Source organism: Arvicanthis niloticus, chromosome 28 (assembly GCF_011762505.2).
Source record: "Arvicanthis niloticus isolate mArvNil1 chromosome 28, mArvNil1.pat.X, whole genome shotgun sequence".
Classification (NCBI taxonomy): domain Eukaryota; kingdom Metazoa; phylum Chordata; class Mammalia; order Rodentia; family Muridae; genus Arvicanthis; species Arvicanthis niloticus.
The window spans coordinates 4,130,775-4,150,321 of NC_133436.1; the positions used below are offsets into that span (position 1 = coordinate 4,130,775).

Below are 19,547 nucleotides of genomic sequence, written 5' to 3' on the forward strand. Positions count from 1 at the left end.
ACTCAGAGATCCTCCTGCCTCTGCCTCCCCAGGGGTGGGATTAGAGGCATGTGCTACCACCCTGAAGAATAAGTGGCAGTACTCACTTTGGTACCAGTAAATATAACCTAAACCAGGAACAGGGTCTTAGCAGATAAACCCAAGTGAAGATGAGGTTTGAACTGTGTAGGGTTGACCCTAAATGCAATATGGCAAGTGTTTTCATGAGGCCAGAGAGAGAGAGAGAGAGAGAGAGAGAGAGAGAGAGAGAGAGAGAGTAAGGAGGGGAGCAAAGGAGGGAGGGAGACAGGGAAAGAGGGGCCTGGGAATGCACCTAAGTGAAAAACTAGGGTGGCTCGTGTCCCCTATAGCCTTCAGAGGAAGCTGGCCCAAGAACAGTCTGTGATCAGCCTTCCACAGAGAATAAGTCTCTATTGTTTGAAGTGGCCCAGTTTGTGGAAGGTTGTCATGGCAACCTTGGGAAACCAACAACATAAACTGCACTCTTTAAGGCTAACTATTGAACGTCACATCTGACAAAAACTTGACTTTAATAACATAGAGAAGTAGTCACCTTTCAAAGCTGACATGGCAGGAACAGTTGTCACCAAGGCTGCAAGTGGGACAAGTGGGTTGCAGCAGGACCAGGTTTCAGCTTCCTTGGAGTCCTGTGAGATGTCCACTGATGGCATGTGCTGTAGTGTGGCCACTTCAGTCTGCTGCCCCGAGGCTCCCGGCGGCCTTGCCTCCTTCCTCTCTGGCATGCAACCTTCCATCCCCCTCCTTGCAGAAACATCGTCTGGCTACTCTAGATCTACGTAGAGATGGTGCCCAGCTCCGAGCCTAGCCCATAACAGTAAGATAAGCGAATCCAAAGCCCACATTGGATTTAGGCTTCTCCACACCCGACCATGGTTAACAACTCTCTTTCCATCATAGACTGAACACTGGCACTGACTGTCATAATCGACAAACAGACAACAGCTTGCAGATATTTCAGCTTCCATTTCTTTTACCTTTCAAGCCCCCCCCCACACACACTTTCTGTCTCACACACTACACACTTTCTATCACACACACACTCACACTTTCTGTCACACACACTCACACACTTTCTGTCACACACACACACTCACACTTTCTGTCACACACACACTTTCTGTCTCACACACACACTTTCTGTCTTACACACTCACACACACAGTTTCTGTCTCACACTCACACACTTTCTGTCTCACACACTCACTTTCTATCACACACACACACACTCACACACTTTCTGTATCTCACCTACACACACACTCACACTCACACATACTTTCTGTCTTACACACTCACATTCACACACATACACACTCACTCACACACTTTCTGTCTCGCACACACACACACACGTGCCCTCCCAGTTGCACACACAGACTCCAGCAAGCTCCTGCTTCCCACCCCCTCCCAGAGCTCCTGGACTACACCGTGCATTTCTCTATCATGTGATCACAATCATCACAGCTCTTAGTTTGTTTCTACATTTGTGACAAACATGCTCCTTAAGGTGCAGACCACGATTCTGACAACCAGGCAGCTGGCCAGGGATGGACTCAGTGGAACGGATGAAGGAGACGATACATTTGTAAGCAGTGAGTCTCACTCGGGGACTGGCTATCTTCGTCATTCATCCATCCCCATGTGTAGGCAACTTTTAAGTCTCTGTTTTCAGTTCTTAGTGACCTCTAGTCTCCTACCGAGGCCACTTGATCATCCCATCTGTGCTCCTGAGCCCTGTGATGGTTCTGGACATCTCTAGTCCTCCGACTCACACTGTGAGTGCTGGTCCCAGGATGCCTCTGTACTCTTCACAGCAAATCCACTGGTCCCACACCCAGGCTCTTCCACTGCCTCTCCTTCCCTTCAGTCCACCCACATAGCTCATCCTCCAATCTCATCATGGCCAATCTCAGTTATGCTAACTTCTGGCTGCTATTCAAGCATCCTGCCATCTTCTGTCAATCATCCTCAAGCCTCATTCACTTGGGGACTCATGGGTGCACGCTGTAGTATGTGAGACTCTCCTGCCCTTTCTCCTCATTCTTCCCTAGCTAGTGACTGCTGGTGGTTTATATTGTTTGGAAGCCCAAACTTAATCAAGGCCCATTCTTGCACTGCCTAATTTCCTGATAAGGTGCACCTTTCTCACATGAAACCCTTAGCACTTTCTGGTTATTATGCTGACATAATACAAAGCATTCTAGGTATTAATTTCTTAATTGTTCTTCCTGGGAAACTGTGCTACATATGGCTGGGGGCTGCCCCTGTCTTGTCTGTGTAGGACAGTGTGTGTATGTGTGTGTGTCTGTGTGTGTTAAACAAAATCTAAATTGTTTAGTTTTATCAGTGAAGACTTGAGAGCCAGATACTGTGGTGAAAGATTGAAAGCTCAGAGAGGCAGAGAAAGCACCCAGCCGACCTTCCTCTTCAGTCAACTTCCAAAAAAGAAAAGAAAGCTTTACTTCTCCTCTCAAAAACTCTCAAACTAAGCAAACCGGCAGTGGCGCAGCGGCTAAGGCCTCCCCCTGCAGAGGGTGCGGGCCCTCTGCTCTCTCTGTCTGCCTGTTTGAATCCCACTCTGTCCTGTTTGTCTCTGCCCGAGTTCTCATGGGGGGAGGAAAAAAAAAAACCTCTCAAACTTAATGTCCCTCTCTCTTCTACTTCCTGTGTCTCTCTATCCATCCCCCTGACTCCCTCTTACTCTCTATGGTTTTTTCCTTAACAATCCTATGTCCATTTCCTGTCACCTTGTTGCTTGCTCTCCCTCTTGACCAATGTTGACTTTATTTAATCCTGTTTCACGATATTCAAAACAGAAAGCTCTTAGATTAAATGTGTGTGCTAAGGCTGAGCCACACCACGACTAAAACCAGGTTTTTCCTGTAACGGTGTAATCAAATATCCAGCAACCCAATGTGATGCTCCCAATGTTGTTGGGAGGGACAGTGGAGTCGGTCAGACTTTGGGTCCTCTGGTGGCTGACAAGGGGAAATGCTGCTACAGAACTGAGCCCTAAGTGTGCCTGTGCAGCTGGCACCAAAGCTCACGTCAGGAAAGTGAGAACTCCATGAGACTGACCAGTCATGCTGCAGGTTGCAGGGTCGTGATCACCCCTGGTGTGTGTGGTAACTGGTGTGTCAGTGGGCACTAGCACAGACTTCAGCATCATGGGGCAGGGAGTTCACAATGGATAGAGGGATACTTCTTACCATCCCTTATTATTATTCAAGCTGTCACTTGTAGCTTATTGCAAGCTAACCATTGTCACGCTTATCAGACCTGACCTGAACTGCTACATGAACGACATGTCTGACAATTCTTAGAAACCCAGGGGCTAATTTTCAGGAGATGAGCCCTTGTTCCTGGGATGATCAAAACAGGCTTGGTCACCTCAGTCACCGCAGCTGAGCACAGGTCTCGCTCTGTAAGAGCTTGCGTGCCATGTTGTTGTCTACACGCTTGTGTCGTGCAAGCGATGGGAATATGAAAAAAGGGAGTCACTGCCTGGTTTCAGGAGCTGGGGAGGGCAGGGCAGGAAGGGTGGGGCTGGAAGAGGAGGTTGCCATCCCCCCTTTTCACTGGTTCTCATTAGGGTCATTAAGAGTGACATTTCTTTTAGGCCTCTGTCCTGTCTCTTTGGTGTGGTCTGTGGGATCCAGACGTCTGCTGTAGCTTCAATCTCCTGCCTCTTTCTCCCTACAAAATGATCTACAGAGAAAGCTGCCTGAGAAACATGCAGAAGACTGTGAATTCTGCCTGGCATGGGACTAGTGGCAAGATGTGAGGTGTGTGCATGGAACATTGAGGTTCAGGACTTTATATTTAACGTGGAATATGCTGTTTTATGAGGTGGTGCAGTCTTCAGCCCCTGAATGACACCCAGCAAGGATCTCCTGATTGCTGGAATAGGACCCTGATACAACCATGTGACCACACTTCCCAGCACAGAATTGTCCCAGACGTTGAGGCTTTTTCCCAGAAGACCCCACTCGACTGCATGAAGATCCCAGTTCAGGCAAAAGCCTCCTCTCTATCTTACAAAATGTTTCTTCTCCTATTTTATCTTATTATATATCTCCTTGGTTAAAAACAGAACAAACCCTTTGCTTCTAGAGCGCCATCTGCAATCATTCGTACAATCCAGCAAGCGTAGAACAGTGTCCCAGCACGTGGGCAGCCAAGATTTTTTTTTAACCAAACTATACAATAATTTCAGTGCCCAGAATTATGTAAGTGTACTTGAAAACAGGTTGTAGCTAGAATGAAGGAGACTTGCGTTGATCTGCTCTACAGATGTCTGTGCAGTGCAGAGATCTGTAATGAGTACCGGCTACTTTCTCTAGCATAACATGTCCTGTCAACTGTAAACTACTCCATATTAAACACAAGAACTCTATGAAGCCTCCTTATCAGAAAGTCCTTGAAGCACTTCAGATGCCATGTTGAAATAGTGGTGACAGCGTTCAGCAGTGATCAACTGTGTCACATGGTGCTGACCATGTAGAATTCACAAAGGCAGCGACAGGCCTGTGTGTGCCTCAGGTGCCTGCAGGTTAATGATGGTGTTAGGAAGGCTGGCTCATGTGACCATGACTGACTGACTGTCAGTCCACTGGATTTCTCTGACACTCTTAGGAGGGTGGCACTGCAGAAGAGGACTCAGTGCTTGTCCTCATAGCCTCTAGTGGCAGAGCCATGGGTCAGTCTCCCCCAGTCCCCACCTCCTGCCTTCACTCATGGCTGCCTGCCACTGTGCAGAGCCAGAACACAGGCCAGAAGCCATGTGCCTGTGATCTGATGGCTGCCTCGCTTGGCCAGACCTGAATTTGTCCCTGCTGTTAGATTACTGTCATCATGAGGAGCTGAAAGACTTTAAAGATACTAAAACAGCCACTCTGAGAACTGACTAGGGAGAATCAGAGCCAGGGGGCTGGATGTCTCACAGAGAGAAAATCACTCAGAAGGCAGGTAGGGAGAGCTCTGTTGGGACGATAGCCTCTCGCCTGTCTCCTGCTACTTTTTATTGGGTGTTTTTTGTGAGACTCCTTTCTATCTGCATTTCATACTCTAGTACTCTCTCCACCTTGCAAACATAGCTCGGCACCGTCAACGAAACCCCTAAGGCACTTGCACCAAGAGCTTGAACCTGGAATATGACTCCAGAACAGTCCAGTAGATCTGCTCTCCGAGGAGCTCTCATCATTTTTACTTTGTTCTCTTTATAGAGTCCCACAAGAAGGCTCACCCAGTGTGACCGGCTGTTAACTGGCCACTGTTCCTCAGCTTGGTCATGTCCTACTTTTTCTGACAGTTTTTACAGAGCACTGGCAAAGTGACTACATTGATACCACAAGACACTGGTTGCTAAGGTCCTGTCTGTAGCCTCAAACAGAGCCACAGGGCATGGGAGACCTGCAGCTGGTTGTGACTGGTTGTGGGATTCTGGATTCAGGTAGGACTGGTATGGTGTAAGGGAAGCCTTTGTTAATTAAATAGGCAGGCATGTTGGTCAGACTCTCAGGTCACAGGCTTTATTTCAGAACCCTCTGTTGGTTGAACCTCCTGCCAACCTGCCCTGGCTCACTGGAAATTGCCATGTCGCCTAGTTCAGTGTCAGGTGATAAGCCATCACACACAGGTGCCACAGCCCCTGCAGACCGCCCACCATTCTTTCCTCCTCATGCTTTCTAGAGACAAAAAATTCCCACGAACGTAGCTCATCCTTGGTACAACGCTGGCCTTGAATTCCTGGATGGGCTACAGAATCTGTGCCCTTAGGGATCTGAAGGTGGCCAAACACTGTGTCAGTCACCCTCCCCTTTAAGAAAGTACAAATGACTCTCTGTTAACAGCTGGGAATGCAAAGGATGGAGCAGGTCACAGCCTGCATAGGCTGGACTCCATAATAAAATCCCCCCACACCATTTTGTATGCAACTGTGGACTTCTAAGCTCTGTGAGGAGAAAGAAATGGCTGCTCTTGTCAGATTCTGGAGGCACTGTGAACCCCAATAAACCTGCTTCCTGTCATAGCAAGGGCAGAGTTAAACAGAGAATACGCACAATGCAAGTGCTGGAGAGAAGATAGCTCGGGGAGAGTTCCTCGTTCATAAACACTTACTTATTAATATTTGCTTGTTGAAAAATATATATTCAGATTTTAGACTGTATGGGTTTTCTAGTGCTTTGTAAAAATTCAGAATATTCTTAGCCTGTTAACAGTTTTCTTCCACACCTCACTGCAATGCTGGAAGACCTCCACTAGACAAACACACACTCACACTCACACACACACACTCACATATACACTCATACACATATACACTCATACACATACACACATACACACACACACTCATCCACACTCATAAATACACTCGTACACACATTCATATACATACACTCACACAAATACACATACACACAGTCATACACACACACTCATACACATGCACACATGCTCATACACAACACATACTCATACATACATACACTCATATATATATACACACACACACAAACTTCTTTTGGTTAAACAAAGAAAATTAAAGATATCTCAGTGAATGTTGCACTTATATGTAAACGAAACAACCCTCTAAACATATAGGTTTTTATTGATATTTACACATACTTAGGATGAAACTCTATCTTCAAACATAACAACTATCTGCCTTAGAGCTACTGGAAGAGAAAGGACACATTGGTAGCAAAGCAATATGCCCAGGGCTGCATCTTATTCATCGAAAGTTCCTTATTGAGTAGATTTCAGAGACAATAAATCCAGCTCAGCTAGGATGCACTTGCTTCCCAGACAGACGAACGTGCTGAGATGTGCATCTCAGCACTGGGGAATGTTCACCACAGTGTCTAGGACCTGACTGACTCCCAAGCTCTCTGCAGCCCTGAGGCACTGTACAAGGTTATTTGTTACTGATTACCAAAGCCCAAGTCCTGAGCCAGAGCTAGTTTGATGTGACCAGCTGAGATACTTCTAGGGCTGAAACAAGTGTTGAAGTTCGGTCTGTTACTATGCGCTGTAATGCTGAATACAGGATTGTATTGCCCCTGGAGACAAGGAGATTCTTATGTAGACCCAATCGATGTTATGCGACCTTGTGCCCCAAGTTATCCCTGATTGGTGAATAAAGACACCTACAGCCTATAGCTGGGCAGAATAGAGATAGGCAGTTTTTATTCCTGGGCTGGGGTTATGAGGCAGAGACCATGAAGAGGCAGGAGAAGGAGGTAGAGAGGGGAGAAGATGCCATGGGATAGGTGAGTCATGAAAACATGGCCATGAGGGTTGGTTGATTGGAGTTAAGAGCAGCCCAGATGAAACATGGTAAATTATAACTCGGAGTTATTGATAGCAAAGTAGATGCTAATACCTTAGAAGATAGATATCTGCCCAACTCCAGTGCATTAAAGGCTTATTATGAATATAAAAGTTATGTGTCTTTTATCTGGGAACTGAATGATCAAAGGCGGGGGAGAAACCCCAGATCGAGATTAAACAATTACCACAACAGACAAGGTCTCCTCCTGAAGCAGAGGAGCTGGAGATGAGGAGATACCGAAGGCAGCTAGGTGGATGAGGGTGATGAGCAAACGGGCTGGGTCTCCCACCATGCCACTGTCCCAGGAGCAGATGTCCCTTCTCGAGGTAGATGACATGGACATGGTACCATCAGTGACTTGTCACCCCTGCAAGTTGAGGACTGAGCACAAAGTGCAGTTAGGCAATGGGCATGCCCACTGGAAAGGAAACCCACTACAGACGGAGCATGAGAAGCCACCGTGGTAAGGTACACCGTGACACTGGTGAGAGCCCTCAGCAACAGTATCTGCACCTGAACCCAGGGCCACAGGAACAACAGGCACCGGGGAGTAGAGAGAATGAGGAGGCAACTCCCAGGCTCAGAGCTCACATGACTACACGGGGGCTCAGCTGTCACTCAAGTTTGTCCACTTTGCACAGCCTTGGACTTGTTTCTGTGCACTCTAAAGATAGAACTGAGGCAGGGTGAGACTGATAGGTGGGCAACTGGAAGGAAAGCAGAGAAACCCTAATTTCTCGTAATTCCATTGAAAAATTAAAGATTCTCTGTAAGCAGGGCGATCCATCTCTCCTGCTATAATTCAAAAGAACTCATAGCTATTAAAATCCTGGTATCCCTGTACAAGGCTGGAAAGGATATGAACCAGTAGTGCAGGATGCATTTGGCAATCAAAGGCTCGATCTGATCAGAGTATCGGTGCCCTGAGCATCAGTTCAGAGCCACATATGCTCAGAGAATATGCCCGTAAGTGCCTACAACTGCCTTGGGCATACGATCTGTTCACTGGAGAGAACTGAATGTCCAGCAGCGATGGGAAAAATAGACATAACTGAGGTGGGTACCTGAGGCAGGGAGACGGCTGAGCCACACAGCAGCACCAAGCACAGAGCAGTGATGGTTCTATCAGTGTAAAGTACACAAACATTTCATTTGCATGGAAGCCCAACCAGGGTGACTAGACAAGGAAGTCGTCTGCAGAGGATCAGGTGACCCCTCAGGGGAGGAGACAGAAGCACACCTTCCTCCAGAATCCCCTGCTTCCCGGTGACCCTGGCCGTGGAAGCTTTGCCTGGCCCTGCTGCATTCCCACTGCATGTAAAGGTAAAGCCGTGACCCTCAGTGGAGACCTGAGGCACTTAGATGAGACACAGGCTGGTTAAACAAAGGAGATGTCCCAGAAGAAGTACTAATGAGACAAAAAGAAAAGTCAACCAAATATCCTAAAAATATTAAGACGAGAGAGTGGTCTTCCAATCTAAAGTCTTATTAATTAAAAAAAAAATGAAAACCGTGGGCTTGCTTATTCTGTCACTAACGTCATGGACTCTCTCCTGCTACTCCTTTGTTGGCCCCACCCGGGGTTAGAGGGTTCCTGGGACAACAAGGTGTCTGTCTATCTGCCTCCAAAGAAGGATGCTGTCAGCAAGGCTTAGAGTAAGTGTCACCTAAGGGCAACTTTTTCTTCATACACTTTGGGTACAAGGATCACAGACACATTAGTAGTGACTCTTGGGTTTACTATCACTTGTAAGAATCAAAGGAAATTTGGACTTCTGAGAATTAGTCTTGAATACTGGTAGCATTTCCCATTAGAACTGAGGAACGTTCAGGGCTGGCTTTTTTTTTTTTTTAAGATTATAATTTAATTGTAAGATTTCTCTCTTTGCTTTCCTCCCTTCATCCCCTTCCATATGGCCCTCCCCACTCTCCTTCAAATTCCTGGCCTCTCTTTTCACGGCTTGTTATTGCATATATATGTGTCTGCATATATGTATGATGAATACATATACGTGTGTATACGCCCCTTTCTCTTTTGTGGTGTGGCCAAGATTTCTGTAGCGTGTACCCTGACCATACAGTGCTTTGAATGGGGAGCTTTTTCACAGATCAGATGGATCAGGCTGCTGTTTTTAAAAGGAGAGAAATCGTTATCCTGCCGCCCAGAGTCAGAGCTGTTATCTTCCTCTGTGTGTGCGTCACACGGAGAAATCGAGAAAGGCAGAGGAGAGGAGAGGGCGGGAGAGGGGGAAGCGGGGGTGGGGAGGTTATTGAACAAAGATGAATACTTGTCTCCACACAGGAGACGTGAAGACAGTACTGGTACCAGGATGCAGAGGCAAGGGAGATAAACAGTGCCTCCCTCGTGAGCATGAGGTCTGTTTGAAGAAACATGTGGTAAATGACTGACTCCACAATCAATGGCTCAATCACCAAAAGGATCAGCAATACAGGAAGAATTATACGGACATATGTAGGTGACAAAAGACTCACGAAGCAAGCCTGTTGCAATACACATTGTCTTAATGCCTGATTTTTTCATGCAACCTCACAGGCATCGCTAGACTTTCCTTTAGATTCGGCATAACGACGCATAGAGCTTTCTAGAACACAAACTGTTCATCAGTGTTACATGGTTTCCTTAGAACACAATCATGAACACTGAAATATTGCAGAAAAAGGCATCTCAATTTGGAAGTTAATGATAGGTTGGCCTCATTCCTGAAAAGTGTGAATGCATACACTCTCTTTCTGCAGAACTGAAAGGCATCTCTCAGAGATTGCCTGCTATTACTAAGTATCATCTGTAAGCTGGTTGTGGTGGCACACACCTCTGAGACCAGTGATCCTGAGGTGCCATCTATTTATATGGACAGATTGGACCTGTGAGGATGGAGTGAGGAGGTGCTACCTGAGAGCCAAGAAGGGCGGCCTCCAAAGACACCAACCCTGGCCTCACTCTGAACTCAAATATCCAACATTTAGAATGAGAATTATTGATCTTTAAGGTGGTCAGTGCCAGGTGTGGTAGTGAATACCTTTATTCCCAATGCACAAGAGGCAGAGGCAGGTGGATCTCACTGAGTTCAAGGCTAGCCTGATCTACATAGTGATTTCCAGGCCAGCCAGGTCTACATAGTGAGGCCCTGTCTCACAAAACAAAAACAATAATTAAAATAACTGCCCAGCCTGTCGCACTTGATTTGGGCAGCCCACACAGTCTAACAGAGAATGGAACCAGCTTGCTGTGATTCCTCATCCAAAAGACAGCCAGGAAAACTAGCAGAGTGGGTACAGTTCCTGCTCTATCAGATCGGCACTCCTCATCTCAGCCTTGCTTTAGCCAGAAGTGGTGAAGCACAGTTGAAAAAGACGGCATCCAAGCGCAGGACCCCAACCTCACACTCAAGCTTAGTGTGGAGCCATAGCAGGCACCAGATGTGCCGTCCTATTCACTTCCACGTGTGGTACATGGACGATGCTGATTTGTCACGTGTCCTAAAGGATTTCCTTGTCTTTGTACATGCCTTGTTCCCAAGACCCTCCAAAGAACCTAGGCCAGGCAGCACCTACAGAAGCAGGTGTGGCATCTGCAGCCTGTTGGAAGGGCTGGGGGGTTCCTGCAGACAATGAGGCAGGATGGTGGCCAGGCTCACTGGCTACAGATGAGGGAGGGATATGGCATCCCAGAAGCAGAGGGGGATTCTGGGCCAAGTCTGAAACCTTTCTTCCCTTCCTGTCAGCCATGCTGATAACAGACAACAAATGATAACACAGACTGCTTAGGTTTATAATGGGAAACCACATGGCCGTGTCATTTCTGTTGGTCCCATCCTCATCCTGAGACAGTATTGGCAATAAAAGGGGCACCATCTCCCCTCCTAGTGAGCACACACACACCAGACAGCACCAACGGGAAGCTAAACTGTGGTACTGGTTGAGGTTGGATACTCTCTGCTAGAACCACTGTGCCAAAACTCGAGGTGAAGATGTTTCAGAACTGTGTCAGGATTCTGGGACTGTGCCTGCTCCTGTGGCATCAAGGAGTCTACACACCAATGTCTCTACCAACTCACTCTGAATTTTACGGTGCACTTAGTTGGTGCCTTTCCATAGAGATCGCAAAGCTGCAGTAGAGAACACCGAAGAGCACTGCAAAGATTATTACGTGGAACCACATCTATCTGAGGGGCTTCAACTCACTCCCTGCCAACATCACCATGCCCACTCTGTCTACCCACTAATATTTGACAGAGGGTCTGGTGTTCTTACTAAACCTTCAGACACTCCTCTGAGGCAGCATTCCCTCCCCTGGGCACAGCTCATTATCCTACGGTCCCTCCACCTCCACCTACCCTTCCCCTCTCTTGTCTACACAGCTAAAAGGATCTGCACGGGGATGCTCACTGCTAGCACCATGGGACTTTGTATTCTCATCCTCCTAGATCCTTCTGCGTTCACAGATTCTGGTCCAGTGTGTTTGACCTCTCTTGTTTTCCTCAGAATTACGGTGCTATCCTGGAGACAGACAAACCAATCTCTCCCTGGCGGATTCCCATCAGCTCTACTCAGCAGGTCTTCCTCCTAGGAGCCACTGACCCCACCCCGCTCCGCCCTGCCACTTCCCCATAGCAAGGGTAGATGCTCGCTCTCCAACTGTATCCTTTCCCATGACTGGCAGCATCTCATTTGCACACATTACGTACTGCCCTGTATCCAGATGTACTCAGTGGCTCTCTGCATTGCTTTCCAGCTTCTGTTCTGCCTCCAGCCAGGCCTGGGATCTCATAGAAATGAGTTTATCTTTCACACACAGGATACAGATCTCAGGAATACTGGGTTTTGATGCCAGAAGAGGCTTTAGAACATCTATTCTTAGGTTCCTTTAGTCTTCTCAGGCAGAGATAGGAGTTCTTATAAAATCTTCAAACTTACAGTGTCTTATGAATTTGTGCCCCATGATAAAGCTGAGGGTTGTTTATTTACAGGGGGTTATTGTTTCTCCATACCTGGGAGGAAAACCTCAATGGTAGAGCATTTCCTGAGCAAGCATGTGGTCCTAGTTTCAATCTCTGAACTACACAAAGGAGGGGGAGAAATAAAATCCACTACACTAACTACCTGTTTAGAGTGACGGTGACTAGCTTGGCTTACTTCAATCATAATTTGATTCAAATTATACACTTGAATAACAAAATTGAAAACAAATATTGTTCTTAAAACAGAGTGATTTGTTATTCAAGCCAAGTTCCAAGTTAAAACATGAAACCATATTGAAAAAAACGACAGAGGCGGTTAAAATGTTGGGATGAATTGATTCCTTCAAATACCTTTATTTTACATTTGGGGAATCAAAAGCTCAGAGGCCTAGACATTCTGAGCCCGTGTCAGGAGGAACCCCAGCCTCCTGGCCCATGGCCAGCTCCATCCACTATCACAAGAGGACAGTAACCGCTGGTAAGTCTACAGGCAGGGCCACTTTTAGGTGTACCATCATGGGGCCCTGTAAAGTCAGGCACATGGGCCAGGGGATACCACTTCCTGTGGATAGTGGTCTGGTAGATGTTTGGTTTTTTTAGGAAATAACCATTGCACCAAAACATGTCAGAAGGATTCAGGAGTTCCAGAAGGCTCTTATGAGCACTAACCCAGACGTCAGAAAGGTGAGAATTCCCTATGACCACATTCCCCATGGCTTGTCTCACAGGATTAGCGACAAGCAAACAGCAGCTCGTCCTTGAGCTGGACTAATGCTGGTGTGGGATCTTGTGTCCTGCTGACCTTGAGTCAATCAAGGCTATGACTTTATTTGCCATGTGGCGTGAAGCAGCCATGATAGGCTCAGGAATCCAGCTTCTGCATGACGCACTAGAGTCTGCCCTGAGCCTGTGCCTCCACCAGAACTACCCCATTTATGCACACTTCAGAGAAGGCTCCCCAGGCATTTCAGGCAGAATGAGATACTCCACGAAAAAGGCTGAGATAGTTCAGGATAAGAACCAGAGCCTACAGAGATACAGTGTTCTTCAGTGTGAGAGAGATTTGGGGAAGAGGAGACTGAGTCAGGACTAGAAGAAGAAAGGAGAGACTGGAAGAGAGAGATGACCCCCAGGGCTTCAGAGTGGAATGCAGGAAGGAGGCCAAGTGAGGAGAGCTGGGTAGTGCTTGGTACAGTGTGGTGGTGTTCATGGAGATACAGCCACCAGCCAACAAGGAATTCATCTGCAGAACTTCAGCTCTGCAAAAGGTCCTGGATTTCAGTCTGAATCCTTCACTTTCCAGATAGAAATCGAGGTCCAGAGAGCCCACTGGAGTCTCAATCTTAGAGTCAGCCAGTTACAACTAGTCCTTAATGGAGGCTCACTGTCCACACCTACCATGGAACAAACAAGATTGGAACCGAGAAGGTGGTGGAAAGGAACCAGAATGAGCAGGGAGCAGAGACTCCCAGGGACTCTCAGTGTGAGGAGTCCTCCAGGATGTATGTGTGCACGCATGCTCACATGTGTACACATACCCACTTGCTCACACATCTATGCCTCATTAATACCTGAGCACATGTATATACACTTGTAAGCCCCTAGGAGGTCATGACCAGGAAGAGAATCTGGAATGAAGTCTGATGAAGGTAATACAGGCACCAGATTCAGAAGCAACGTCTGCAAGACAGAGCTTGGAGATAAGCAAAGATAAGCAAAGATGGTAGGACTCGCTGGGGGAAACGTGGACCCAGTTACACATTCCGAGTACCACAGCATTTGGGGGACCAACGCCAGATCTCAATACTCTGGACAATGCTCTTTGCTCCAGGACCAGATCAGGATGCAGGCAAGGAATGTGGCCATCCCAATGGCCCATGTCACAGTTGGATCTCTGACATTCTGAACCTGGCCCCAGCAATCTCTACGCAGAGACCTGTGCTTCTGTTCCCAGTTTCACTGTCTCCTCTTGCCTGTGGTTCCCGAGGAAAGACTTAATGGTGACTTTGCAACATCAAGTGCCCACAGGACAGTGCATCAGTCTCCACCTATGACAATACCACACACTCCTCACTTGATGCTACCATCTCCTTATAGCAGCCCAGTCTGTGTGACATGTGTCACACTCAACTTCTGCTTGAGGCCAAGGTCCCCTTTATAGGAAAGCATGTCTGTGCCTGTGAGCCATGAGCTGCATCTGTGTCTGAATGTCACAGCTGCCTAGAAGGGACACATGGTCTAGCGGGCTCTTAACCTTGGTTTCTTCCAGGTGACCTACATTTCCTGAGGAAGGGATGCTGCTGAAGCATCCTCTTCTGTGCCATGGTCAGGATGCAGAGCTCAGGGAGAATGGTTGCCACTGACTTCCAACATGACTCTAATGACACCTAAGGGTGACCTGAAGGTGACCATGTGCTCCCTCTTGCTTCTCCCTCCTTAGTACACAAAGACGATGCTCCAAAATCATCCTCCTCCTCCTCCTCCTCCTCCTCCTCCTCCTCCTCCTCCTCCTCCTCCTCCTCCTCCTCCTCTGTCCCCCACAGGTTGTGGCTTCCCTAAATGGCCTTGCAGAGCTCTCTTGTAGAGCTTGGACCCAAGCTGCTATGGAGATGCATGACTCCCAACCTAGAGAAGGAGGAGGAGGAGGAGGAGGAGAAGGCGAACAGAGCCTGCAAGTGCACAAGTGGAGAGGCGAGAACATGGGCAAGACAAGTGTCGTGGAATCCAAGCAAAGCTGAGGCTGACTCTAAATTCCTAGGAAACCCCTTGGACTCGCTTAGATCTAGTTCTGCTGGGCCAATGAGTAGATGTCATACTTCCAGGGTAGGTACAGGCACTCCACAGAACAGGTGAAAAATAGCCAGGTATAACCACCATAGGTCTCTAACTGTCTGTCAGGGCAGGGGTAAGCACTTTGCTGACTGAACAAACCCCACAGGCCCTTTTCTACGGTTCTTTACACACATGTCCCCTGCTGGGAAAGGGTATGGATAGCCTTCTGTCCAGAGGGAGCGAGCAATCATTCTACAGGACAAAGCTACCTTCATCTCCTCTGCAACATGGGCCATCGGAGCAGGTCGGTCAGCACAGAGAGCACGCAGGAGTTCTGTTAACCCTCTGTCTGCAACAATCTGATTTTGATACAGGTAAAACCCAGTGGTCACAGGCAACTTTACATAGACACACTCATACACGTGTGCACACATACATGTACACACACATGTGCGCACATGAACACACATGCACACATACACACGCTCACACAGAGGGAGGTGGGGGAGAGGCTAGGAAGGCTGGGAGATTTACATAGCTCTGACTTCTCCGACCCACGGGATTAGCTATTCCAGCTTGGCCTTTCTCCCATAAATGAGGCACAGTTCATTCCCGGGGCAGATGCCCTGTGGGCAGTTCTGCAACGAAGCTGCCCACACAGCCCTGTCTTTCATCACCCGATTCTGGGAAACCAAGAAAGTCCCTTGGTTAACCTCCATTTTCTCACTATATAAATTGGCCCAAACATTTTATTCAGGAAATCTCATGCCTTTGCCAAAGCAAGTCCTGAGAGCAGCTGGGTGGCCTCAATTTTAAATGGCCAAAGGCATTAAAATGAAGCCATGTGTTTCAAAAATGAAAGTCTGTTCTCTTCACTTTCCCAGAGAAACCTCTGCTATGGAGGCCTCTGTTCACGTCTGCTGTGCATAGGTGTGAGGCTGTTTGCTACGTATCTTAACTGTGAGGTGGTTGTGTGTGTACGCGTTCCTATGTGTGCTTGCATACCTCTGTGTGTGTGTGTGTGCATATGCGTATCTGTGTGTGTGCATCCATGTGTGTGCAGGTGTGTAAAGTGTGTGTGCCTGTGTGTATGTATCTGTGTGTGTATATGTGTATATCTGTGTGCATGTGTGTATCTGTGTATCATGTGTGCACATGCATGTGTGTGCATGTGCCAATGTGTGTGGTGTGTGTGTTCATGTGTGTGTGTGTGTGTGTGCATGTGTATGTGTGTGTGCATGTGTGTATCTAGAACAGAAGAGATGTCAGAGGTCTTCCTCAGTCACTTGTTCCCTTAGCTTTTGAGACATGGTTTTTCACTGAAGCTGGAACTGGACAACTCAGCTAGACAGGCTAACTAGCGAGCCCGAGGGGTCCTCCTGTCTCCCTGCTCCAGTGATCTAAATATACCAGCATATCCAGCTCATAACATTTGTTTGCTTGTGTGTGTGTTTTTGTTTATTGGGGCGGTATGTACCTTCCAGTGCATGCAGAGGTCAGAGGACAATATTTGGGGGAGTTGGCCCTCTCCCACCTCCATGTGAGACCCAGAGACTGACTCGGGTCATTAAGCTTGGCAGAAAACACCTTTACCCGCAGAGCCCTCATGCCCAGCTTTTTTATGTGGACTCTGGGGATTCAAATTCTGGACGTCCTGCTTCCTCAGCAAGGACTTTACTGACCAATCTGTATCCCTATCCCCTGATCTGCAAAGCTTTAGAGAGACGTTAATGAAAGGAAAGCCTGTTACTTTGGTCCTAAGTACTATAGCATCTGTGACAGTCAGTAGCACACAGCTCATGTATATATTATAGATGGTTTTCTGGCACAACAGTGAAAGTAGAGAGTTCTATTTTCAGGAAGAATCGGGCATTAGGAGGCCTGAAATTTGCTCTACTGTACTTTTCCTGTTATGGAACTCCAACAGCTGTGGAAATAATGTCCTTGTCCCTAGGCTTCTTGCTCGGGGACTGTCCCCCTGTGATTCCATGGGCCTATGCTGTGAGGCCTTCTTCACCTTGGCCCCACTTGCTCCAATAACCTCCAGGATGACTCCCCTTTCTAACACAGCATGGCACCTGCCAGATTTCTCTGCAGAAACAGCTCACACATCACCCCCTGCTCAGGGGCCTCCTCAACACACCTCCCCTGGCCCAATTTTTCTCTCTTACACATTTTTGTGTCCCTACCAGGTTTCTGAGAGTCCCACCTGAGGACACTACTCACCTCATGGAGACCTCCTGCCTGCTCCAGCTCCATTCCATGTTTTTCTCCGAAAGTTCTCTAACTCCTTGGGTTAGAGGTACAGTGAAGGAACGACGTAGGACCCCTGAGATGAAGCATGGGGTAGAAGTGTGCAAGGCGGACAAGGAAGCCAGTAAGCCTCACCATCCTAAGCACTACCACAAGCCTGGCACAAACTGCCACCCAGAACTGAAAACACGACCTAGGAAGGGACAGCAGAAAAGGGAGACCAGAAGCACCGAGGAGCTCATGACCTGCAGGCATAAAGACCTGCTATGGTAGGTAACTGAACTTCAGTACACGGAGGAAAAAGCTCAACCCTGTTCCTCAGGCAGCCTTGCCCAAATCTCAGAGGGGATCAGGAATAAAGGCAGTAAGAAAACAGGCAAAGGAGATGTGTCAGACAACATACTTGAAGTTGTGAGGTAACAGTAAGCCGAGAGGGGAGAGAATTCAAATGCCACCTTTGCGATGCAAAAGTGATCACGTGACTGGTGGCTTTCCAAGAGGACTGAGAACCAGCAAAAGACACACCCCACACCCTGACCCTCTCCACAGGCTCCTTCATGAAACAACAGCGAGTACTTACTAACAGTAGCCCATAAAATTTAGAGGCAACGCGGCGGAGCCGAGAAAGCATGTCGCTTAGGTTAGCGGTGGCGATGATTTGGGTCAGGAAGCAACATGGTCTTACTCTTCAAGCACCCACTCTTCTGCATCGCAGAGCTGGCCTCCAGCATGGTTTGTAAACACTCGGGCGGTTCGAGATCATCTGAAAGTCAGTGGAGGGCAGTAAGCAGCTGCTCACTGCCAGGATGCAGCCACCCCACATTTAGTAACTGGCTTAGCCAAACTCTAGGGTCACTTACTTAATATAGTGTTGCTCTTTCTACTGGGCAGCTACATGGTAGGCCGTAAGTCCGGCAGTCCAGAGAGAAGCCCTGGAGCTGCAGTAACGGGATCCCACAGTCACGACTGGGAGTCCATGCTCCCAGAAAGACAGTCAGGTCCCTACGAGTGCTGAGTGGTTCTTCTCAATAAATTCATAACATTATGTGGTGTTTTGTCTTACAGACTGTATTCTGGTAGTGTAAACACTCCAATTTCCTTCTGCCACTGGAAGGTCCTCTACTGAAGAAACCTGAATCTCGAAGGCTGTGAGCTGTGACACACTCAAGGTGACACAGTTAATGGCCAAGCTGCCCACCCCCATGCAAGGCATGCACAGAACCCTTGGATCTGTGGCCATAGATATCTCAAGCACTTGAAAACTGATCCCAGAACATCTGTGCAAACTGGACAGTGATGCGGTGAGAAAGAAAAGCTGTACCATGAGCCACACATCCAGTTTAAATGAGCACAACTTGCCCACCACCATGAACTCTATTAATACAGCATGTGTGCATGTGTGTCCACACGCGTGCACACGCATGCACACACACGCGCACACACACACACATCAAAGACGGTACGCACACACAGACACACACACACACATCAAAGACTGTGGCTACACAATAAGTAGAATCAAAAAAATGTTCTCACAAGCTCAGAGGTGAAGGTGCACCTGAGCCTTCCATGATGTGATGTGTCAGGCGTGTGTTCTCTGCTGTTGCCAGCTCCAGATGTTGAAATGGAGACAACACTTCTCCCAGATGACGAAAATTAGAAAGCAAGGGTACAGGACAGCCCTGGATCTCTGCTGGTGAGAAACAGAGCTGACGACAGAGACCAATGGACAGGATGGGCACTGTCAGTGGATGGAAGCTCTAGTGAGAAGTCGAGCAGCCAAGCTGTGACTGAGTATGCCGGGTGTGAGGATAGAGATGGGCTTGGAAGCACCAGATACTTAATTGGTGAATGACTCCACCAATTTAAAGAGACAGCGTGTCCAGTTTAACATGGTCTGAAGTAGGAAAGATGCCACTGAAGATGCAGGAAGAAAGGAGCTAACGAATCACACGGCCAAACGGTCTTCATGTGGATGTGGACGACGTCACAGGCAATGGTGAGCATGACAGTGGCGGGGAAGAGCAATCTGGGGTCTGAGAAGTCTGCTGCATGTTCAGAGAACACCCAGCAGTGTTGGTGCCGAGAGGACAAAGAGAAGCTTGGCAACCGTGGTATGTAAGGTTTATATCAGGCGAGTCTTTGGAGCTGGGGAGGAGCTGGACTAGAAACAATAAAGCGGGGAG

The 19,547-nt window shown here is 47.9% G+C and overlaps 1 protein-coding gene across 6 annotated transcripts in view; it reads right to left on the minus strand.

Annotated features, from left to right (window-relative positions):
* Rps6ka2 (ribosomal protein S6 kinase A2) overlaps positions 1–19,547 on the minus strand; it is a 281,111-nt gene that overhangs the window by 145,516 nt on the left and 116,048 nt on the right. Inside the window, exon 1 of one of the 6 annotated variants that reach the window (XM_076926607.1) lies at positions 17,942–18,099. The exons of 4 other annotated variants lie outside the window; for them this stretch is intronic. In XM_076926607.1, the coding sequence (XP_076782722.1) occupies positions 17,942–17,992 (51 nt within the window). In that variant the 5' untranslated portion in view covers positions 17,993–18,099. Of the gene's footprint in view, positions 1–17,334; positions 17,403–17,941; positions 18,100–19,547 lie in introns of those variants that run through there. One more of the 6 variants, XM_076926608.1, reaches the window with a different exon arrangement.